Source organism: Macaca thibetana, chromosome 9 (assembly GCF_024542745.1).
Source record: "Macaca thibetana thibetana isolate TM-01 chromosome 9, ASM2454274v1, whole genome shotgun sequence".
Classification (NCBI taxonomy): domain Eukaryota; kingdom Metazoa; phylum Chordata; class Mammalia; order Primates; family Cercopithecidae; genus Macaca; species Macaca thibetana.
Window position 1 is genome coordinate 123,183,112 of NC_065586.1, and position 18,376 is coordinate 123,201,487.

At 43.1% G+C, this 18,376-nt stretch overlaps 2 protein-coding genes across 5 annotated transcripts in view; one reads left to right on the forward strand and one right to left on the reverse strand.

Annotated features, from left to right (window-relative positions):
- Positions 1 to 18,376, forward strand: part of DOCK1 (dedicator of cytokinesis 1) — a 557,083-nt gene that overhangs the window by 219,899 nt on the left and 318,808 nt on the right. The window contains 2 exon segments of the mRNA XM_050803710.1: positions 1,839 to 1,966; positions 4,053 to 4,148. Of these exon segments, the coding sequence (XP_050659667.1) occupies positions 1,839 to 1,966; positions 4,053 to 4,148 (224 nt within the window).
- INSYN2A (inhibitory synaptic factor 2A) overlaps positions 11,715 to 18,376 on the reverse strand; it is a 61,414-nt gene continuing 54,752 nt past the window's right edge. For all 4 annotated transcript variants that reach the window (XM_050803749.1, XM_050803746.1, XM_050803747.1 and 1 more), the window contains one exon: positions 11,715 to 14,299. In XM_050803749.1, the coding sequence (XP_050659706.1) occupies positions 14,116 to 14,299 (184 nt within the window). In that variant the 3' untranslated portion in view covers positions 11,715 to 14,115. The remainder of the gene's footprint in view (positions 14,300 to 18,376) is intronic.

The following is an 18,376-nucleotide window of genomic DNA, read 5'->3' on the forward strand; positions in this document are numbered from 1 at the left end:
ACAGTGCGTGATGTGTTTCCAGCCAAAGGGCAAGAGGACTCATTTGGGAGATATCACGGTGGGCACCACGAGGAAGAGTGCTGGCAGGGCTGGGCTCAGATAAGGGTGGGCTGAGGAAGCATTTCAGCCAGCTGGGCTAGAGCATTTGGAGTTAAACCCTACGTTGGATGCTGCGTTGTGGTTAAGGTCAGCAGCTCAAGAGTCTGGATGTAGTTTGTAGATTCTATAGGAAAGGCATTGAGATTTGGGGGTATTTGTGGAAATAGTGGGTCCTATGCGTTAGTGTTTCCAGGCTGGATTCACTCCCTTGAGGTCATTTTCTTATTCATTTCTCTTGGACTGGCTTTGTTCTCAGGTGGCTCTAACACTCGGGCAGTCTCCTACAGGGCCAGCCCATCCCATCTTGGCACTGTGCTCTCCCTCACTGACCTCTTGAGGGATTCCAGACACCACAGCCTTCGAGGCTGACATGGCCTCTTTCCAGAAGATGTGCAGCACTTAGCACATCCTGCATTACTTCCGCCTAAGTATTGACTACTGGCATTGTGAAATCAGCAGGGACATTCACATTTTCCTATGTTAAGTGGACAAAACTTTTTGGAAAAATGGCGTTGCTATCAGTCCTTTCCTGGGAAATCAATAAAAATTGGAACTGGGGAAGGCTTTGGCAGAGGCCGCCCACATGTGATCCACTGGAGACAGGGGAGTAGAGGGGTTTGTGCTTCTTCTCAATCTTTGTTTCTCTCTGCGTGCACCCCAGTCCTTCACTGTAGTGTAGTTTGTGGGAAAGTTGCTCCGCGTACTCAGAAGAACCATTCCAATGTTGCATGCTTATAGTTTTCTTACATAAAAGAAACATTAATGCAAAGCATGTTTTAATGTATCATTAATGTTGTAAGTCTTAAAATATAAAATCCTGAAAACCGGCTAAGTCTATTTAAGGTTTTAGAGCACTGCTGTCTCCTCATGTGCTCTGCATTTAAAGGAAACAAGAATGGCTGGACTAGCGTCGAAACACAGAACTGGTGTTGTAAACAGATAGTCCATGCTGGAGAGCAGATGATGCTCCAGTTAAGTTGGATTTCCCAACTGGAAGAGACAATTAGGAATTGCATTTCACCTTTAATCGTATTTGTGTCTGTTTCCCTATTGCTCTTTTATTTTCTGAACATCCTTCCTATGCTCCTATCGAAAGAACAAATGGAAATTGAAACCTGCTTTGCCTCTGATCCTTACACCATGGCATCCCTTAATTTTATAGCCACGGTTCCCGTAGCGGGGCCTCTGCCCTGGTTTCCATTTCCTGTTCCTCCTCAGTGAGGACTCTGTGTGCCTTAAATTGCCACATTCCAAGATTGGCATCTTCTACCCAGGAGAAGGAAACCATACTTTTTGACTCACCTTGGAATGGATGAAAAAAGCTGCCAATTCAAATAATTTGTGTTGTAGGAAGTATTTCTTTTAATGTTGTAAATTAGTGAATTTATAGTTAGAGAAAATTCATTAAAAAACCCATGTGTGTTTGTGTCTGCATTTATGTGCACACAATGGGATGTAAGTGTGTGTGTTTATATGTATCTTGTGTGTTTGCAAATTATTATCTGTTTACCTGGGGTACACACACAGATGCATGGAAGTGTGTTTATGTGTGAATTATTTACAATAACAGCAGACGTGACGTTCTCACAGTCAAGTAATTGACCCCCCCCCTCCAGATGTCAGTTTCACGTGTTGCACAATGTAAATGCAAACTGCTTGAAAGGGCAGACAAGCTTATAGCAAACATAATTGTGTTTTGGTGGGTTTCACACTGACTGGCAACCCTGTGTCCTATGTAGACTGCAGAGAGATCCTGCTTCCCATGATGACCGATCAGCTCAAGTACCATCTGGAGAGACAGGAGGACCTGGAGGCCTGCTGTCAGCTGCTCAGCCACATCCTGGAGGTGCTGTACAGGAAGGACGTGGTGAGTGCTGGCTCTGTGCATGATGTCCTGTCATTTGTCTGAACCTGCCATTTGCCTTGCAGTACAACTTTATTCATGTAAAAATGAATGGCCTTGATTTTCAGGTCTAGCCTCTCTTTTTGTCTCGGTAGAGTTGCACCCTTAAATTATTTTTATTTATGTATATATGATGATTATTACATTATAACATTTATCCTTCTGCATTGAAAATCATTTTTTATTTCCTGTGTCTTCTCAGCGAAATGCCTCTCAGGACCTAAATTTTCATCCTTAACGTCAGACAAAAAGGCTTTGATGCTTAAACTTGGCTAATTACCTGCATTCTTTCTTCTTATTTTTATTAAAGTAATACATGCACAAAGTCAAAAAAAAAAAAAAAAACAAGGCCAGGTATGCTGAGAGTGGTAAGGAGAAGAGCAGCTCTTTTCCTCCCCCGAGGCTCTCTCCCCATAGGTCAGTGCTTTGCTTTTGTAGCTCTACCCTATTCCTTTTTTTTTTTTTTCCTTCTTTTGAGACAGAGTCTCACACTGTCGCCCAGGCTGGAGTGCAGTGGCGCAATCTCAGCTCACTGCAACTTCCGCCTCCCGGGTTCAAGTGATTCTCCTGCCTCAGCCTCCCAAGTAGCTGGGATTACAGGCGCCTGCCACCAGGCCCGGCTAATTTTTTTGTATTTTTAGTAGAGATGGGGTTTCACTGTGTTGGCCAGGATGGTCTCAAACTCCTGACCTTGTGATCCACCCGCCTCGGCCTCCCATAGTGCTGGGATTACAGGTGTGAGCCACCGCACCCGGCCAACCCTATTCCTTTTGCATTTCTAAATTGTATGCTTCTTTCAGGGACTTTTTTAAAAATCGGAAGTTGGTGCTGGCCCAGGGCAGTAACTCATGCCTGTAACACCAGCGCTTTGCGGGGCCAAGTTTGGAGGATCGCTTGAGCCCAGGAGTTTAAGACCAGCCTGGGCAACATAGTGAGATTCCATCTCTAGAAAATGAAAGAAAAAATAAAAAGCAAGTTTGTGCCAGCACATATGGAAAAGTCTGACCCTGTGCCTTTCACTCCCAACATATGAGCACCCATGTGATGCTATTGATTTTCCAGGTGTGCCTGGAAAGGTGAAAGCAGGGCTTTGTCCATCCTTGCCCTTAGCCCTGGACAGAGTAGCCAGGATTTTTAAGTAGATGAGGCTTGTCCCTGGCCCTTTCTTGCATGACCTTGGAAATCCCTCCTAGTCACCATGCCCACATACCTGGTCACCCTCTCCCCTGTAGCACTGGTTCATTCTCTCAGAGCCTGGTTGGTGATCTAGAAGAAAAAGATAGGATTAAATCTGTTCTTAGTGATGCTAGAAACCTTAGCTCTTACAGGAGCGTTGCCTTTGGAGAGGATTTTTGAAAGCCTTCACCCAAAGGCCAGCCTCCAGTGATCCCATTTCTGGCTCTTTCCTGTTCTTATTGGAGAAAAGCTTGGTGTAAGAGCTTGTTTGGCCAAAGCTCGCAGAGAAGGTGGTGACGCTGGGAAGGGCCTAGAGCATGCGTTTAATCAGATTCAGAGTTCACAAAGAAGAATCAACAATCGCATCCCACACTAATAAAAGAGTCAATTTTTACTGATAGAAAATGCCACAGCAGTGTGAAGCTTAGATAGTTTGCTAAATGCTGTTTAAACATTCTAGCCTATGTGACTATTTAAGTTATTTGCATTTGACATGCAGAACCATCTAGGACTGTTACCTGCCTGCCTTCCATTTACAGATGGCCAAATATCTTTAGAAAACTAATTGGTGGGCTAATCAGGGATCATAAACATTATATTGTTTAAACAGATTTTCTTTTATTTTTAAGATTTGCTTAAATTAAATTACTATGATAATATATATAACAAATTATCATTAATGGACTATAATTAATAAAATCCCCTGAGTTTTCTTTGTGGGAGCTTTTGCCTTTGACAAGGGCCATTTTTCATCTCATTAAGGGTTATAATTGATTTACTCTTTACAGGGTAAGTGGATTCAATGGCAGCCACTGGGGCTTGCGTGTTAGTGTTTCTGTTTGGCGTTCATGTTCATTGGTGTGTCCTTCCCCAGGGGCCGACTCAGAGACACGTCCAGATTATCATGGAGAAACTTCTCCGGACTGTGAACCGAACCGTCATTTCCATGGGACGAGATTCCGAACTCATTGTAAGTGCTTGGTGACATACGCTTAGATATTTAACTGGGACTGACAGCAGCCTTCTCCAACTGCTGTTTGAACATAAGCCTATTATATTACAGTGTAGTGAGCCGTCGAGATACAGCCTGGTATATAAAATGTCCTCATTTTCCAAATGAATGTCAAAGTTGAAGGGGAAGCAAACCAATTTTAAAGACAGAAACATTTGGCTCTTGTCTTCTAGCAAAAGATATGTATTTTCTGCTCAGTCCTCATTCTTCTGGCAGTTTCTCCGTAGTGTTTACATTTAAGGTGCCATTAATAAAGTTTTATGAAGGACCCTAAAAAGTAATTGAGGTACTTCACCTTAGTTATTTTATTGTCTACTCATGTATTGTAGGTGTTTCTCTTAAACAGTAATTAGGCAGGAGCCTATTCATTTTTTTTCCAGAATATTTTACTAATTAGACAGTCCATCAAGTTTCTGATCACGGTGCCTTTTCCCAGGGTTCACTGCTGTCCTCCCCACCCCCTTACCTTAAGTTTGTTTCCTTCAGCAAAAAATGCATGAGTAGGTCTTGTTTAATTTTTTTTTTTTTTTTTGAGGTTCAAGAGGTTATAATTTCTTCTCTCTTTTTTTTTTTTTTAACTCTAAGTTCTGGGATACATGTGCAGAACATACAGGTTTGTTACATAGGTATGTATATGCCATAGTGGTTTGCTGCACCTCTCAGCCCATCATCTAAGTTTTAAGGCCCGCATGCATTAGGTATTTGTCCTAATGCTCTCCCTCCATTTGCCCCCAACCCCCAACAGGCCTCTGTGTGTGTTGTTCGCCTCCCTGTGTGCATGTATTCTCACTGTTCAGCTCCCATTTATGAGTGAGAACATGTGGTGTTTGGTTTTCTGGTCCTGTGTTAGTTTGCTGAGAATGATGGCTTCCAGCTTCATCCATGTCCCTGCAAAGGACATGAACTCATTCTTTCTTTTTTATGACTGCATAGTATTCCATGGTGTATATGTGCCACATTTTCTTTATTCAGACACATGTACATGTGTGTTTATTGCAGCACTATTTACAATAGCAAAGACTTGGAACCAACCCGAATGCCCATCAAAGATAGACTGGATAATGTTTAAAATATTTAGTACACATTATCATTTAACTCGTCTTGGTAGATCCTTTTCCAGAAAATAACTTGAAATGAAAGGAGAAAACGTCCTTTTGGAGTTTTCACTTGACATCAGAGGAGGTACCCTGGTCTTTCCTAGATGTGTCCTGCCCATCTGGGGTGTGAACAGGGAGGTGAAGTGTGTCTTCTTGGACAGCATAGTCCGAACGGAGCACTGGGGTCCTTTGCATTTCTATGTCTGGTGTCACCACAGAGGACTCTGTTTTGTGTGAGTCACAGACAGGTCCCTCAGATGGACAAATGCTGCCTTCGTGTGTTTCCATCCAGTAAAACAGTTCGTGTCTTAGGGCTTCAGCACATGTGAGGTTCAGATTTTCCTTTTTAAAGTGTGCTCTTTTAGGTTTGGGTTACAACATGTATGACTCAGGAAATAAAATGTTTCCATGTAAATTGGCTTTATTTACAGTAGACTTTTTCATTATTACATAAACGTAAATTTGCCTGCCTTTTCTTATTCTCCATCATAATCATTCATAGTCTTGAAACACATTTGGAACACATTAATATGGAATGGGCACTGAGCCCATGGAGAAGGATTTGCGGTGACTCCAGGAGCCACCTGTTGACCCCTGAGGTCCGGTGTTGATCCCTGATGTCCGGCGTTGACCCCTGAGGTCCAGCGTTCCTGTCTTCTTGGGATTGTGCTGCAGGCGCAGTCTGCACAGTCTCAGGAATGGAACTGGAAAGGGCGTTGTGTAGAGCAAACAGTGTGTGGCTTGAACTTGAACCAAGTGTGGTTCTGCCAAGACCCTCTTGGGATTGGCGGACTTAGAAAGGCTGGGGATGACATGATGGCATGCCGGGATGGTGGCAGGTGAGGGAGAGGGTGGAAGTGGAGGCCGGTGGTCTCATGAGACTGTTTTGTCTCTGTTTTGGGGAGCATGATTCTGCCTGTGCTTAGGGAAACATGGTACTGTCTCTGGTTAGTGAGTCATGGTCCTCTCTCCGATTAGGAGGTCCTGTCTCTGGTCAGAGGGGCACAGTCCAGTCTCTGGTTAGGGGTGTGATCCTGTGTCTAGTTGGGGCACAGTCCTGCCTCCAGTTAGGGTCTTTCTTTTCCCCCTCCCAAAATAAGAGTGTCACTCTGTCACGCAGGTTGGAGTACAGTGGTGCAATCTTGACGCACTGCAACCTCTGTCTCCTGGGTTCAAGTGATTCTCGTGCCTCAGACTCCCTAGTAGCTGGGATTACAGGTGCATGCCACCACACTCAGATAATTTTTGTATTTTTTAGTAGAGATGGGGTTTCACCATGTTAGCAAGGCTGGTCTTGAACTCCTGGCCTCAAGAGCTCCACTTGCCTCAGCCTCCCAAAGTGCTGGGATTGCAGGCATGAGCCACCATGCCCAGCCTTATTTAGGGTCTTTATGGTGGGTGTGTGTTCACTTGGCTTGTAGCCCATTGACCAACAGTTAAACTGGAGGGAAGAGGGCAGAGAAAAAGCTCATAAAGTTTCATGGGAAGCTGGGAATGTGGAGAGATTGTAAGATGTGCTCGCAGCTTCATCAAAGGGTAGAACAGACCCTGCAGGGAATGGTGTCTCCTCACAGACCATGTGGTCCAGGATGTCTTTGAGAAATTTCTCTTATCTCAGGCATGATGATAAGTGTGGTGGTAATAATGGCACTTCTTCACTGAGCATGCATTTACGTGCTAGGCACTATGTAATGAACAGGAAGATTCTCATTTTAATTCTCACAGTGCCCTGCAGACAGATGAGAAACAGTTCAAGATCCCACAGCTAGCATGGCAGCACTTGTTTTGAGCCTGGATTTGGTTCCTGTGTATGCTGTCAGTCCCTTCTATAAGACACAGGCACAAGATGCTGATGGCCATGGTCCACTTCAGAAGTCATCGAAAGGACTGAGCTGCTCCTAGATCCCTGTCCTGCTTAGGGAGACAGCTGTTCAGTGAAATAAGCACCTTTCTATTGTCTACCATGTTGTATCCATGGTCCAACTCTAGGATCTCCTTGCTGGAAGGGCCAGACCACAAGCTAGGTGCCCATTTCCTGAAGGGCTTGGGATGCTCCAGCTTGGAAGAACCCATGTATTCTAAGGAACCCTGAGGAGTTCCTCAGGAAGAAGCCTTGCATGTTCTAAGAAGGGGGTGTGACAGCAAGGACCCATGCTTGGTCTTATCCGGAGCCACATTGATATCAAGCATTTGGCATAGGGGTCTAAGCAGTGTCCAGGAATGGAAGAGTTAGAGCAAACTGCCCACCTCCAGAACCATCCTCCACAGCCCTGACCTTCCCAAACAGAAGCCTCAAAGTGGGAAGACGAGAGAGGTCTTAAACGGACTCCTCCCAATTCTACCATCTCTAAGATCTGTAAAGAAGTAAAAAAAAATCCTTGGAAGTTCTTTTGTAAAACGCAGCTGTCTTGGAAGGACTCTCAAAAAGATTCTGAATAAGCTATAATCATTTAATGAGTGATGACAACATCAAGATGTTTTCAAGAAGGGCCTTCGCCACTGAAAATTCGAGTTGTTTAGTGGGACCTTGTAATCTCCAGCCAGCCACGAGCCCCCCTCTCTGGAGTCAACAGAGCAGTGTGAGTGAAATGCTACCCTGTTTAGGATGCCTGCCCTTGCTCTTCCAATTTGCATCAAATGTAGATTTGTGCATTAACTTTTTAAAGTCATTGTTGTTGCTCTGTGAATTTAGATTAGAGGACGATCAAGGCAAAAAGTATCCCTGGCAAAGTGGACAAAAACCTTAATCAGTGGACCTTCTAGAGTGGAAAAAGAGCAGAAAATAGTTCATAGATCTGTTTTGGGTAGGCTGTACCATTCCATTATATACCTTAGAGATTCCAGTCTTTATGTGTTACTCAGTTTTGCATAAATATAGTAGAAATTATGTAACTATGAATCAGCTTAAAAATTCTAAGTAATCACTGAAAATGAGTTTTTTAAAATTAAAGTGATTAAAAAGAACTCTGAAATTGATATACTTTACTTAATGATTTATTGCATGATGTTGTCAACAACAGTACTAGAAATGTGGCCTCTTTCCATCGGAATAAGTTATTAATTGGGAATGTGATTATGCCCTGACAGCTTCCCCCTATTTATGTAAGGAATAGAAAACTGGGGAACTTCACACTTAATTAGATAAGTTGGGATATGCAATATAAGGCTTTTATCTATATCTGTGGGATTTTACAAAAACTCGACTTTGCAGTCAGTTGTATATTGTTTGCTTTAGTTGATTATATTTGAAATGGGTGATTGGAATGCATCTCGTGCCTAGGATAATAATGTGCTATGATCCTAAGTATTACATCCTTAAGGAAAAACCGAAACAACTCCATTTGGCAGTTACGGAACTGTAGACCATGTGAATACTTAGCATATGCCCAGAGACAGAAGTGTTGCAATAGCCTTGCCACAGAACGAAAAGGTCATTTTATCTTTACTCTGATGTAGTCTGATGCGGTAGAAACATGGAGTGAAATACTTACTTTTATATTAAGTTAGACTTCAGGATTTCTGTTAGCATTCCTTTTTGAGAGGCTTTCTAAGCCCTCAGCATTAAGCCGCATTTTTCCTCATCACGCACGGGTCTGAGCAGGTGACCACGGCTGGGATAGGTGCTCTTGTGTTTTGTGCAGGTGGGCTGGCCAGCCATTGGGTGTGTGCTTTTCCTAGAGTAAGAAGCACTCCAGGCTGAGATGAGAGCTGGTGAAATGAGTTACATTTCCGTCTCCTGTGATATGAGCTGCTGTTGCTTCTTTCAAATGATCAGATTTACATTCTGTTAATAGGTCCTTTAAAAATGTAATGGAGTGAGACGGACTTCTAAAGATTTTTCTGTGGCCTGGATACACACAAGGGGATTAGAAATTACTAATTCACTAAAATGAAAATGTGGGCTTCTTTTAAGGAAAAATTCCCTTTGAACATTGACAGAAGTGGGCTTAGGGAAGGGGAAGATGTTGCCTGGATTTTCCACTTAACTCTTGTGACCACTGGAGCATCCTAACTCCCTAGACACAAGTGATGGAAGTTATTTTGTTTCCACTCTAAACACTCTCTCAGGGGGACATTGACGGGATGGTGGAGGGTGTGTTTCATTGTGACAACAGCATCTTGGGTGGGGAATTTGCTGTTGGTGAAAACCCGGTGCTTTCTCTAAGCCTGGGTGATTGATAAGGGTCTGACATGCTCCTTCATTTGGAAAATGGTATAATAGAATTGGTTTCCCAGTGAATAGTGCCTTTTTCCCAAGACTATAACCAAATATTTTCACAAAGATGTTATATCTCCATGCATGAGCATTCATTTTGAGATGTCCATTGTAATAGAGTTTAAGTATGAATGTGTTTTAAAAATGATTTTAAAATCATTTGCAAAAAAAAAAATGTGTTTCAAATAGACAGTGTCTGGCTTTTGTATACAATAATCATAAAAAATGTCTATAATTGTGCTGTTTGCTAATAAACCTGCCTTCTTTCAGAAAATCATCCTAAAATGTATGTGTGCAACAATGGTTTTATAAGTTCATTTTTCTTTGGGGCAGCTACAGCAATTTTAGGTTTCTTTTTATATTCCTGCGACCCTGGTATTTTTTCAAGGTTGGTTACCAGCTATGGGTTTACTGCAGAAGAAGTAAAAACCACATGATTGAATGGGCAAAATATGCTCTGCAGTCCTTACATATTCATACCAAACTACAAAGGTATTTGCAAAACCAGACTGCCTTAAGTTAATTTTTGCACAACTTAAAATGACCTTGTCATTAACCAGAATGTATAGGATCCACTGTAGCATGATGACTTTATGCCAGTTCATGAAACGGATGTTCTTTCTGATCTTTGCACCACAGAGTTGTTTACTTTCAGTAAATAAAGTGGCTGCACATGCAGCGCATGCAAATATGCTAGTGGTAGAGTTTCTATAGATCAAAGACGACGTGCTGGTGTGGGAAGCAGCTGCTCTGATCTTTAGGTGACACTGCTCCAGCAAAACTGCCCTGATTCGTAATTACATCAGCTTTCACTTGCTAATAAAAATGCTCCCGAGGAATGGGTCCATCAGTGACAGGTTTTCTAAACAGGCCATGGTGTTACTAACATCATGACATAGAGAAGTTCATGCCTCTTTCTTGCTTCCTTTTCTTGCTGTCTTCTAGGAAAGGCCATTGTTTGATGGTCTGTCTTCACAGTTTTAATTAACGGTTGTGTATCTTGGTTCTGATATGCCCGTGTGGTCTCCCAGGAAAACAGTGTTGCAAGTCATCCTCCTTGTGACTGTAGGTTGGAATTGGTCTGCCTGAGGCTGGGCCATGACTGTGACACCATTTACACCCAATAGTCCAGCCACATCTCAGTTCTCTGTGGCTGTAGATAAGTAACTGCCTCTCAGGGTACATGGGAAACGCTGCCAACTACCTAAGTTGTTTCCAAGGTAGCAAGGTTTTCCCATGCTTTGAGCCTCTCCCCATTTATCTTCTGCTGGCAGGTCAGAGATCGAAGGAGCAGATGCAGGACTACAGGATTTCTGCTTCTTGGAAGTAAGTTGCACACTTGTAGAGTGACTGGTGGGCACCTGGGTGGTGGGCACCCTTCATTGTATCTGGGTGTCTGTAGAACAGGACCTTTGAGGCAGCACCAATAGTTGGCTCAGAAATGATTATAGAATGGGACAGACCCCTCCCTCTGCCTGCTCTGGGCTGTGCATTGGGCCTTCCTTCCCTTTCTGCATGTGTCAGAAAAGGAGCCCCCTTCTTCTCCCTGAAGAACATGTGATGGTAGCAGGAGCCTCGAGTCTCAGTCTCCAGTGCCCTCTCCCTTGCACATGGACTCCGTGGTTGCAGATACTGGGAAAAAGGGTCGTGGCCTCTCCTCTCCTAGGCCGTCCAGGTGAGGCAAGCGCCAGCCCACATGTGCAGATGGGTTAGTATTAGGCTAGTGTCAGCAGGAGAGGCAGGCGCTCAGCCTATCTCCCACTAGGGAGGGGAAGAAGAAAGGAAGAAGGCGCTGGTCCCTTGAGGCTGGGGATGTGCACGATGGAAGATCTAGAGAGGCGCTACCTTCCCTGGGCCATGGAGGCAAGATTTACATGCCACAGCTTACTCTGACAACACTCAATGTATTTAGCCGTCTCTTCTGAGGGTATTTAAAAATTAAACCTCAGACACCTCCTGCTGTGAGCCTGTGTGCATTCTAAAATGCCACCATGTCTTCTGGTGGCCTAACTCCATGCCAGGGTGCATGGGCCCCAGGCCAGGCCAGCTCTGGCTGGTGGGTCAGGCCCAGCCTTTACGATGCTCTTGTCTTCTGCAGACCGATGAAATGCCTATCGGCCCAAACATTCTTCCTTTATTATTCTTTTCTTAGATTACTTTTATGTTCCCCAATTTTTGAGGCCATGAAATAAGTTTAATAGCCACATAAAACATCTTTGATTTTTTTATTTAAAAATTAATAAAGAACTTAATGACAAGTATAATAATTTAATCTCTATATGCAATGCCATGTGTACATCTACATAAGGGAACCCTGTGCGTTTTACCTTGCTTTTGTATCAGAGTTTTTACTTGAATCTTTCCAAGAGAAGAATCACCATCTGTTAGTGACGAGTTGCAATTAAACTATGAAATGATTTTGACAATAGTTTTTTCCGTTTTAAACATACTTTAATTTTTAGGGAGGAATTAGTTTGTCTTCAGAAGTTCCTTTTTGACTCTGAACATTTTAATTTGTTTTTTCTTTTTGGTCTAGACTGGTGTGAAACAGTGACATTATTTTGTGTACTAGGATGTCCTCTTGTTTAGACAGATTTGTATTACTGATTAGAAAACTGCTAATACCCTTATTTCAATTTACTGAGATAGTTGGGATTCTTAAAACAAAAGGACAGAGAACTTGTTGGAAACATTTTTATAACTTTAGTTAAAAACAGTATAAAAAACATGAAACCCATTTTTAAATGTTTACATGAAACAATTACACTTCCTTCATGTTATAGGATCAACTTCCTCATTGTTCTTGCACAAAAATATTTCTGATTTCCTTTTACTGATATTCAGGGATTCGAACCTCATATAGTGTTTCCGCAAAAGATGTGTGTGTGCACGTGTGTGTTTTAAATTAAAGCATACAACTGCGGTATTGTTTGAGTGGCCCCCAAAGAATGTTTACACGATATACTCTTCATTTTTTTTCAAGGTCCGATCTGATTACTGATCATAGGTCCTTGTAGAATCAAAACACTTAGAACTAAAACAGATTTGCTATTGAGTCAGGAGGAAAATACATGGCAAGAAGTAGCTCCAATCTGATAAAAGCAGGTGCGATCCTTTTACCAAGGTCAGCCACTGTGTATTTGGCATCTAATCAATGAGGTGTGCATGTCAGCACTCTGCTAGATGTGAAACTGCTGGACTGAAACTTCAAGACTAGGTTTTCCTGTATGCTCACAAACTATTCAAAATTTAAGTTGTACAAAAAAAAGGCAAAGTAAGATCCCTACTTCCTATTGTGAAAATCAAAAAAATTGATAGACAAAGGCATTAATAGACTAGGGGATTTGATTTCTATAAAAAGATACTTGCAAGGTGCAAAGAAATGAGTGAAAAAATAAAGGAACTAAGATTTACATTGCAATGTGTAATCAAGAGAGAACTCTAAGTGTTACTGTTGATTTAAAAAATATCTAAAAACATTTGATTCACAGCTTTCCCCTAAGTATGTTGTTTAGTACAACTTACTAATAGGTTAAATGTAGGCGATGTTGTCCCTCGGTAGCAGCTAAACTAAACACACTATTTCTCTTTGAGATGGTCAGGTCTTCCACTGTTAATACAAAGCATGACGAATTGTATATCATGTCTGGCTGCACTTACCATGGCTAACAGTTTCTCAGAGGATTGATCCACAAAAACACTGTCTGCCATGGCACAGAATGCCTGTGATTCATTGGTAGTTGGATTATCCATCGTGTATCTCTATGTGTGTTCTCAGATTCTTGCCAGAATGTATCAGTTGGCCTTTGGGTACCAAAAGATTAAAAATGAGATGTAAGAAAGCTTAGTGTCTGATAGCTCTGACCCTGTCTACTTGTAGCGATTAAAGGCATATCCTGACTTTGGGGGGACTCCTGGCTGCTGGCCATTTGGAAAATGAGCAGTAAACATGTCGTAAGTCTGGAGATGAAGAGGATGCTAACTTTGAGGTGTCCATGTGACACTGAGATGTGGTCACTTGGCTTAGCGCTATAGCACATGAAGGCAAATATACATATAGTCACATTTTAGAGATTATTCATGGTCTCCGACCACTTGAAAAAATTGTGCTTTCTCCGGAATTTGATGTGCTGAAAATTGCACTCGCCCCCTGCTTATTTGCAAAATGAAACATAAAAATGAAGTCCTTCGCAAACATAAGGCTTGCTTTTTCTTCTCATTATTAAAAAGAAAATCAAGGCTTGAAAATAATTATGAGTTATAGCTGTGTACAGGGTGACAGCCTGCCATCTTGCAGGTTGATAATGTATTACTTGCAGATCGGGGGTGGGGGGAAAATTTTTACTTATCATCTTTGACTATGTAAGTTTCATTTCAGATTTCACATCTCACATCAGTGAACTGCAAAGAACAGCTGGCAAGGAGTGACACGGAATACCTTGATTCTGTTAATTATCTGTTGGTACAAAGGCCTTTTTGGTACGCAGGGCGAGAAGTGGGAGGTGCCTGAATGGGCACCACAGTTCCCTCGATCCTATTCATTTTGGAAAAGTGTTGACTTAAACTCCAGTGGGTTCTAAAGACGGCCTCGAGACTCCAGACACCGTGAGTGTTAAAGGAACCAGAGTTTCCATCTTCCGTGCTTTTTAGATTCAGTTTTGGATTTTTGCTTGGGAGTTGAGGAGTAAGTCTCCTGAGAGTAAGGCGAAGGTATGACCTGAGTTTCCTCAATAGGGTGGAGTTTTCTCAGAACTGGCTGGAGTTTGTCTTCTTGCTGCTTAAAATCCAGCTCCACACTAGAAAAGAGAGAGAGTGAAGAATTTAGCATTTGATCTTTTCCCTATGAAGATCCCTCTTAGTGACAGCAAAATTTGGGCATGGCCAGTGTTTGTTTATAATGTAATTTTATGGTTTAATAATAGCAAGTCGATACACTATGTTTCAGCTGTGTGCTGCCGTGAAGTATTTCAAGTAGGCTCACTTCCTTTGGAAAATAACTTACTTGCTTCTCTCAGTGAATCTTTAACATTGTGTTACCGTGCACAGTTGGTGTATGTATTTGTGGAAATGAAAAATGTGAAATATGAATAACTCCATTGTTTGTCCACAGTCTGTTCACCTAGGCTTCATGGAGTAAAACAGAAAACCAAAAGTATGAGTGGGCGGGGGTCACCTTCGTATATCTATACCAAGTGCACGCAAGGTCTGTTCCTGTGCAGTGTGTCACAAGATCAGAGAAATAGATTTCTCTGATCCTCCCACCTAAAACAATTCTGAAAGGAAATGACCTTGGCTGACAGTCTCCTTGGCAAAAGCTTATCTGTCTGAAAATCTCATAAGGGCCATAGTGCCCATCGCTGGGGAGAACAGTGTGTTCATGGAGTCAACACCATTGAACGGTACTCCGTCATTACTAACCACAGTTGATTTGGGAGAAGTGTGGGGTGTGTTCAGTAAAGACAACACAAAAGTAAAATCACATCACTCAAGTCACGGCATGCAAGCACAGAGCCAATGTGGAAGCACATTTGCCAGCAGTGATAATGTTTGTGTTAGAAGATGGTGTGAAAGATGATTTTTGAACTATGTTATTTCTTACAGCATTTCTCCGAAAATTGCTGTCAGCTTGTATAGAGCCCTCTCTTTTCTCCATGTCTTTGCAAAGGACCACATTTGATCTTCTAACTTTGAGTCTTAACAGGTCCCCTTGGCAATTAGGATAGGACCCCCGGTCCCTGCATCGTTTTTCTGTGACGATCCCTGCATTGAGGAGCTTTGCTTCCCTCTCCGCTCGCCCTGTCCCTCCTTGGGACCTCTGTGGTCTGGGCCAGGCCTTGGGAGGATTCCATTCTGTCCTCCTTCCATGTCTGGTCTGGATGCCAGACTAAATGTCAGCAGATTTCAGTAAAGGCTCAGCGTTGATGATAATGCATGAGCTCATAACATTTTATAACCAGTGGAACCATAAACCATTTATAAACATGAAATCCTATTGATTTAGAGAACCATTAATCCTAGACAAATTTTGATGTTTGGGAAAGACAGAAACAGCCAAGCTATATTATCTGGAGTTTTAAAACAAGTTCAAGACCCATCTAATGGGCCATTTCACGTTTTAAATCCACTGTTCCATTTTTTCTCATTGTCAAAGACTCTAATATTACTCAAAAAAATAAAAAAAAAATTGTCAGAGAAGTTTTTGGCTAGTAACCTTCTGCTCCCAAAACAAGTTATCCTTTTCCTTTTTTTCAAAGAGCCTCTTTGAGTTATGCTCTAATTTATAGGAAGTAGAATAAAATCTCATGAATTGAAGTCTTGCTAATCCAGACTATGTGATGATGGAGGCGTAGTCCCTCTTAAGGACAATTGTGGAAAGTGTAATCTAAGGCTATACTGCATTAATGAAATTCGGGCCTCAGTTCTGTGATGTGGTGCATTAGAAGGACATAGGATTTCCGCCCTGCCTCTTCCACCTGATGCTGGTTTGGGAGTTGGGGGCTCGTTAAGCTTCAATTCATTCACTTCAAGGAGAGATAATAGTTCCTTCCCTGGCTATCGTAATTGCTGAATTGTGGTAACAGTCTCTCCCCACCAAAGAATGCCCGTGGACGAGCCTCCTAAACTATAAGATGCAATTTAAATATTATTGTACCATTATTATCTGTTGATCACTAATCTTATAATGGAAACAAGAGCTAAGTAATAAAGGTATCTATTGGGGATCTCTTCAACTTGGACATTTAACAAGGAAAACAGGAGCCTGTCAATCGAACCTGTGAATATATGGTATGTTAGGTACAGGAGCGTAATTTTACCAAGTGCTTCGGTAATATCAAAGGTGTGTTCTCCAGATCGTAACCCTTTCGACAGCCCCAGGTTGGTTTTGGGTTATTAAAATGAGAGAAGGTGCTAGCATCTCCTAGGCTAACAGTACAGTTCTGGCTACCTGTAATTATTGAATTCCCGTTAAGCAACTACATTGGGAATCCTGTTATTAACCAATTTATCACACCAAGGAACCATGTAATCACAGAATAATCTAATCTGAGTTCTTGTTAACAGAATGACTCGATTATCTGTCGAGTTGATTCCTGTTTGCATTCCCCATTACGCTGCCCTGGGAATCTGCCACCAGAGGCAGATTCCTTGGTAGAGGGCACTTGTGAGTCTGTGAGGGCCCACTTGGAAATGCCCACAGTGGTGGCCAGCGAGTTGACCCTGAGGTCCGCCCCCCAGCCCATCTCCCCATCTGTCACGTGTGAGTTGCAGTGGATTTGCATGTGGGATGATGCCCATGCACCAGCCAGGCAACGTGTGCAGAGGTGCAAAGGAATAATGTGCATTGTTCTGGACACTGCTTCCTGCTCAAGGACTTTTCTTGGGGAACCACACCAAGTCTCTAGGTTGAGTTTGACACACCAAGTCTCTGGGTTGAGTCTGAAGCAGGAACCTGACTGGAGGGGACAGCATCAGAAGGTTAACAGTCTGGCCAACTGGCTGACATCGAACAAAAGTCCCTTTAGTCTTAACAGCTAAATGGATCAAAAGGCAGCAACACCTGCTCTTCTGGTCAGAATAGTGGACTTGGAGAAAAGCTGCTGCTAGATGTTCCAGGGCACTGGGACTGCCCTGCACATAGACCTCCCTCTGTATTTGAGCCAGCGGTTTGTCCAGATAGTGCCTGGGGGCCTGCCTGGTGGAGGGCCCGTGACTCTTGCTTCAGCTTTCCCTTCCTGCTGCCTGGCAGACCGGTGGTAGGAGGGTTGGTTGCCCTACTTGGGGCTACATCTTTGTCTGCTGCTGCCTGCTTCATGGTTATCACTTTCTCCCCACCTGAAATGCCTTTCTGGGCTCTTGGCATGGCTGGCACTCCTTGGCCCACTGTTTCTCAGGTCTACATAACCTCCTTGTTGTCTGACCACCTTCTGAAAGGTTGCCCAATCCATCCTTCCTTATTTGTTTTTGCACTAACCACATAATTATTTGTTCCCATATTACTTGCCTTCATCTTCCTAAATGCATCTTCTCGAATGCAGGCACCATAACCAGGGGATGCCATGCCGTCATCCTCTTTCTGTTCCCAGCAACTGCAGCAGGGGCTGGGTCCTGGCAGTTGCCTAAGTAATATTGCTAGAATTAATGAATGAGAACAGAGTCTTAAAAGGCAAATTCTGGCCAGGCACGGTGGGTCACGCCTGTAATCCTGGCACTTTGGGAGGCCGAGGGCGGCGGGTCACTTTGGATCAGGAGTTCGAGACCAGCCTGGCCGACATAGTGAAACCCCATCTCTACTAAAAATACAAAATTTAGCTGGATGTAATGGTGCATGTCTGGAATCCCAGCTACTCGGGAGGCGGAGGTTGCCACCACACTGGGCAACAAAGTGAGACTCTGTCTTGAAGAAAAAAAAAAAAAAGGCAAATTCTACCTCACTTTTAGTCCCAGTTGCCCAGGACTGCTTTATTTTGGCCAAAAATTAAGTTGCGTCCTCCCACAATGAGACCCCTTCCTTGCCACAAACAAATAGAGCTCTGCCTGGAGGCAGCGTCAGGACCACTCCAGATGGAGTCTGTGGCCTGGTTCCATTCTGTCAGAACTTATCGAAGATCCTGAAACGTTTTCTGCAAGACACACTCCAGGATCTTTTTGGAGCCTGGCTCCCATGCCACGGTCCCCTCCTTCCCGTCTTCTAGGATTCTACAGTAAGATCTTGGATAGGATGGGTGCGGCCAGCAGGGTCTGCTGTGAGTGACCAGCTGCCACTGTCGCTGTGCTAAGGGGGGAGCCTGAGTGTCACTTTATCCCCTTTTCACTTTTTTGTGGATAGAAGGTGGAGGTCTAGGCCGGGCGCGGTGGCTCAAGCCTGTAATCCC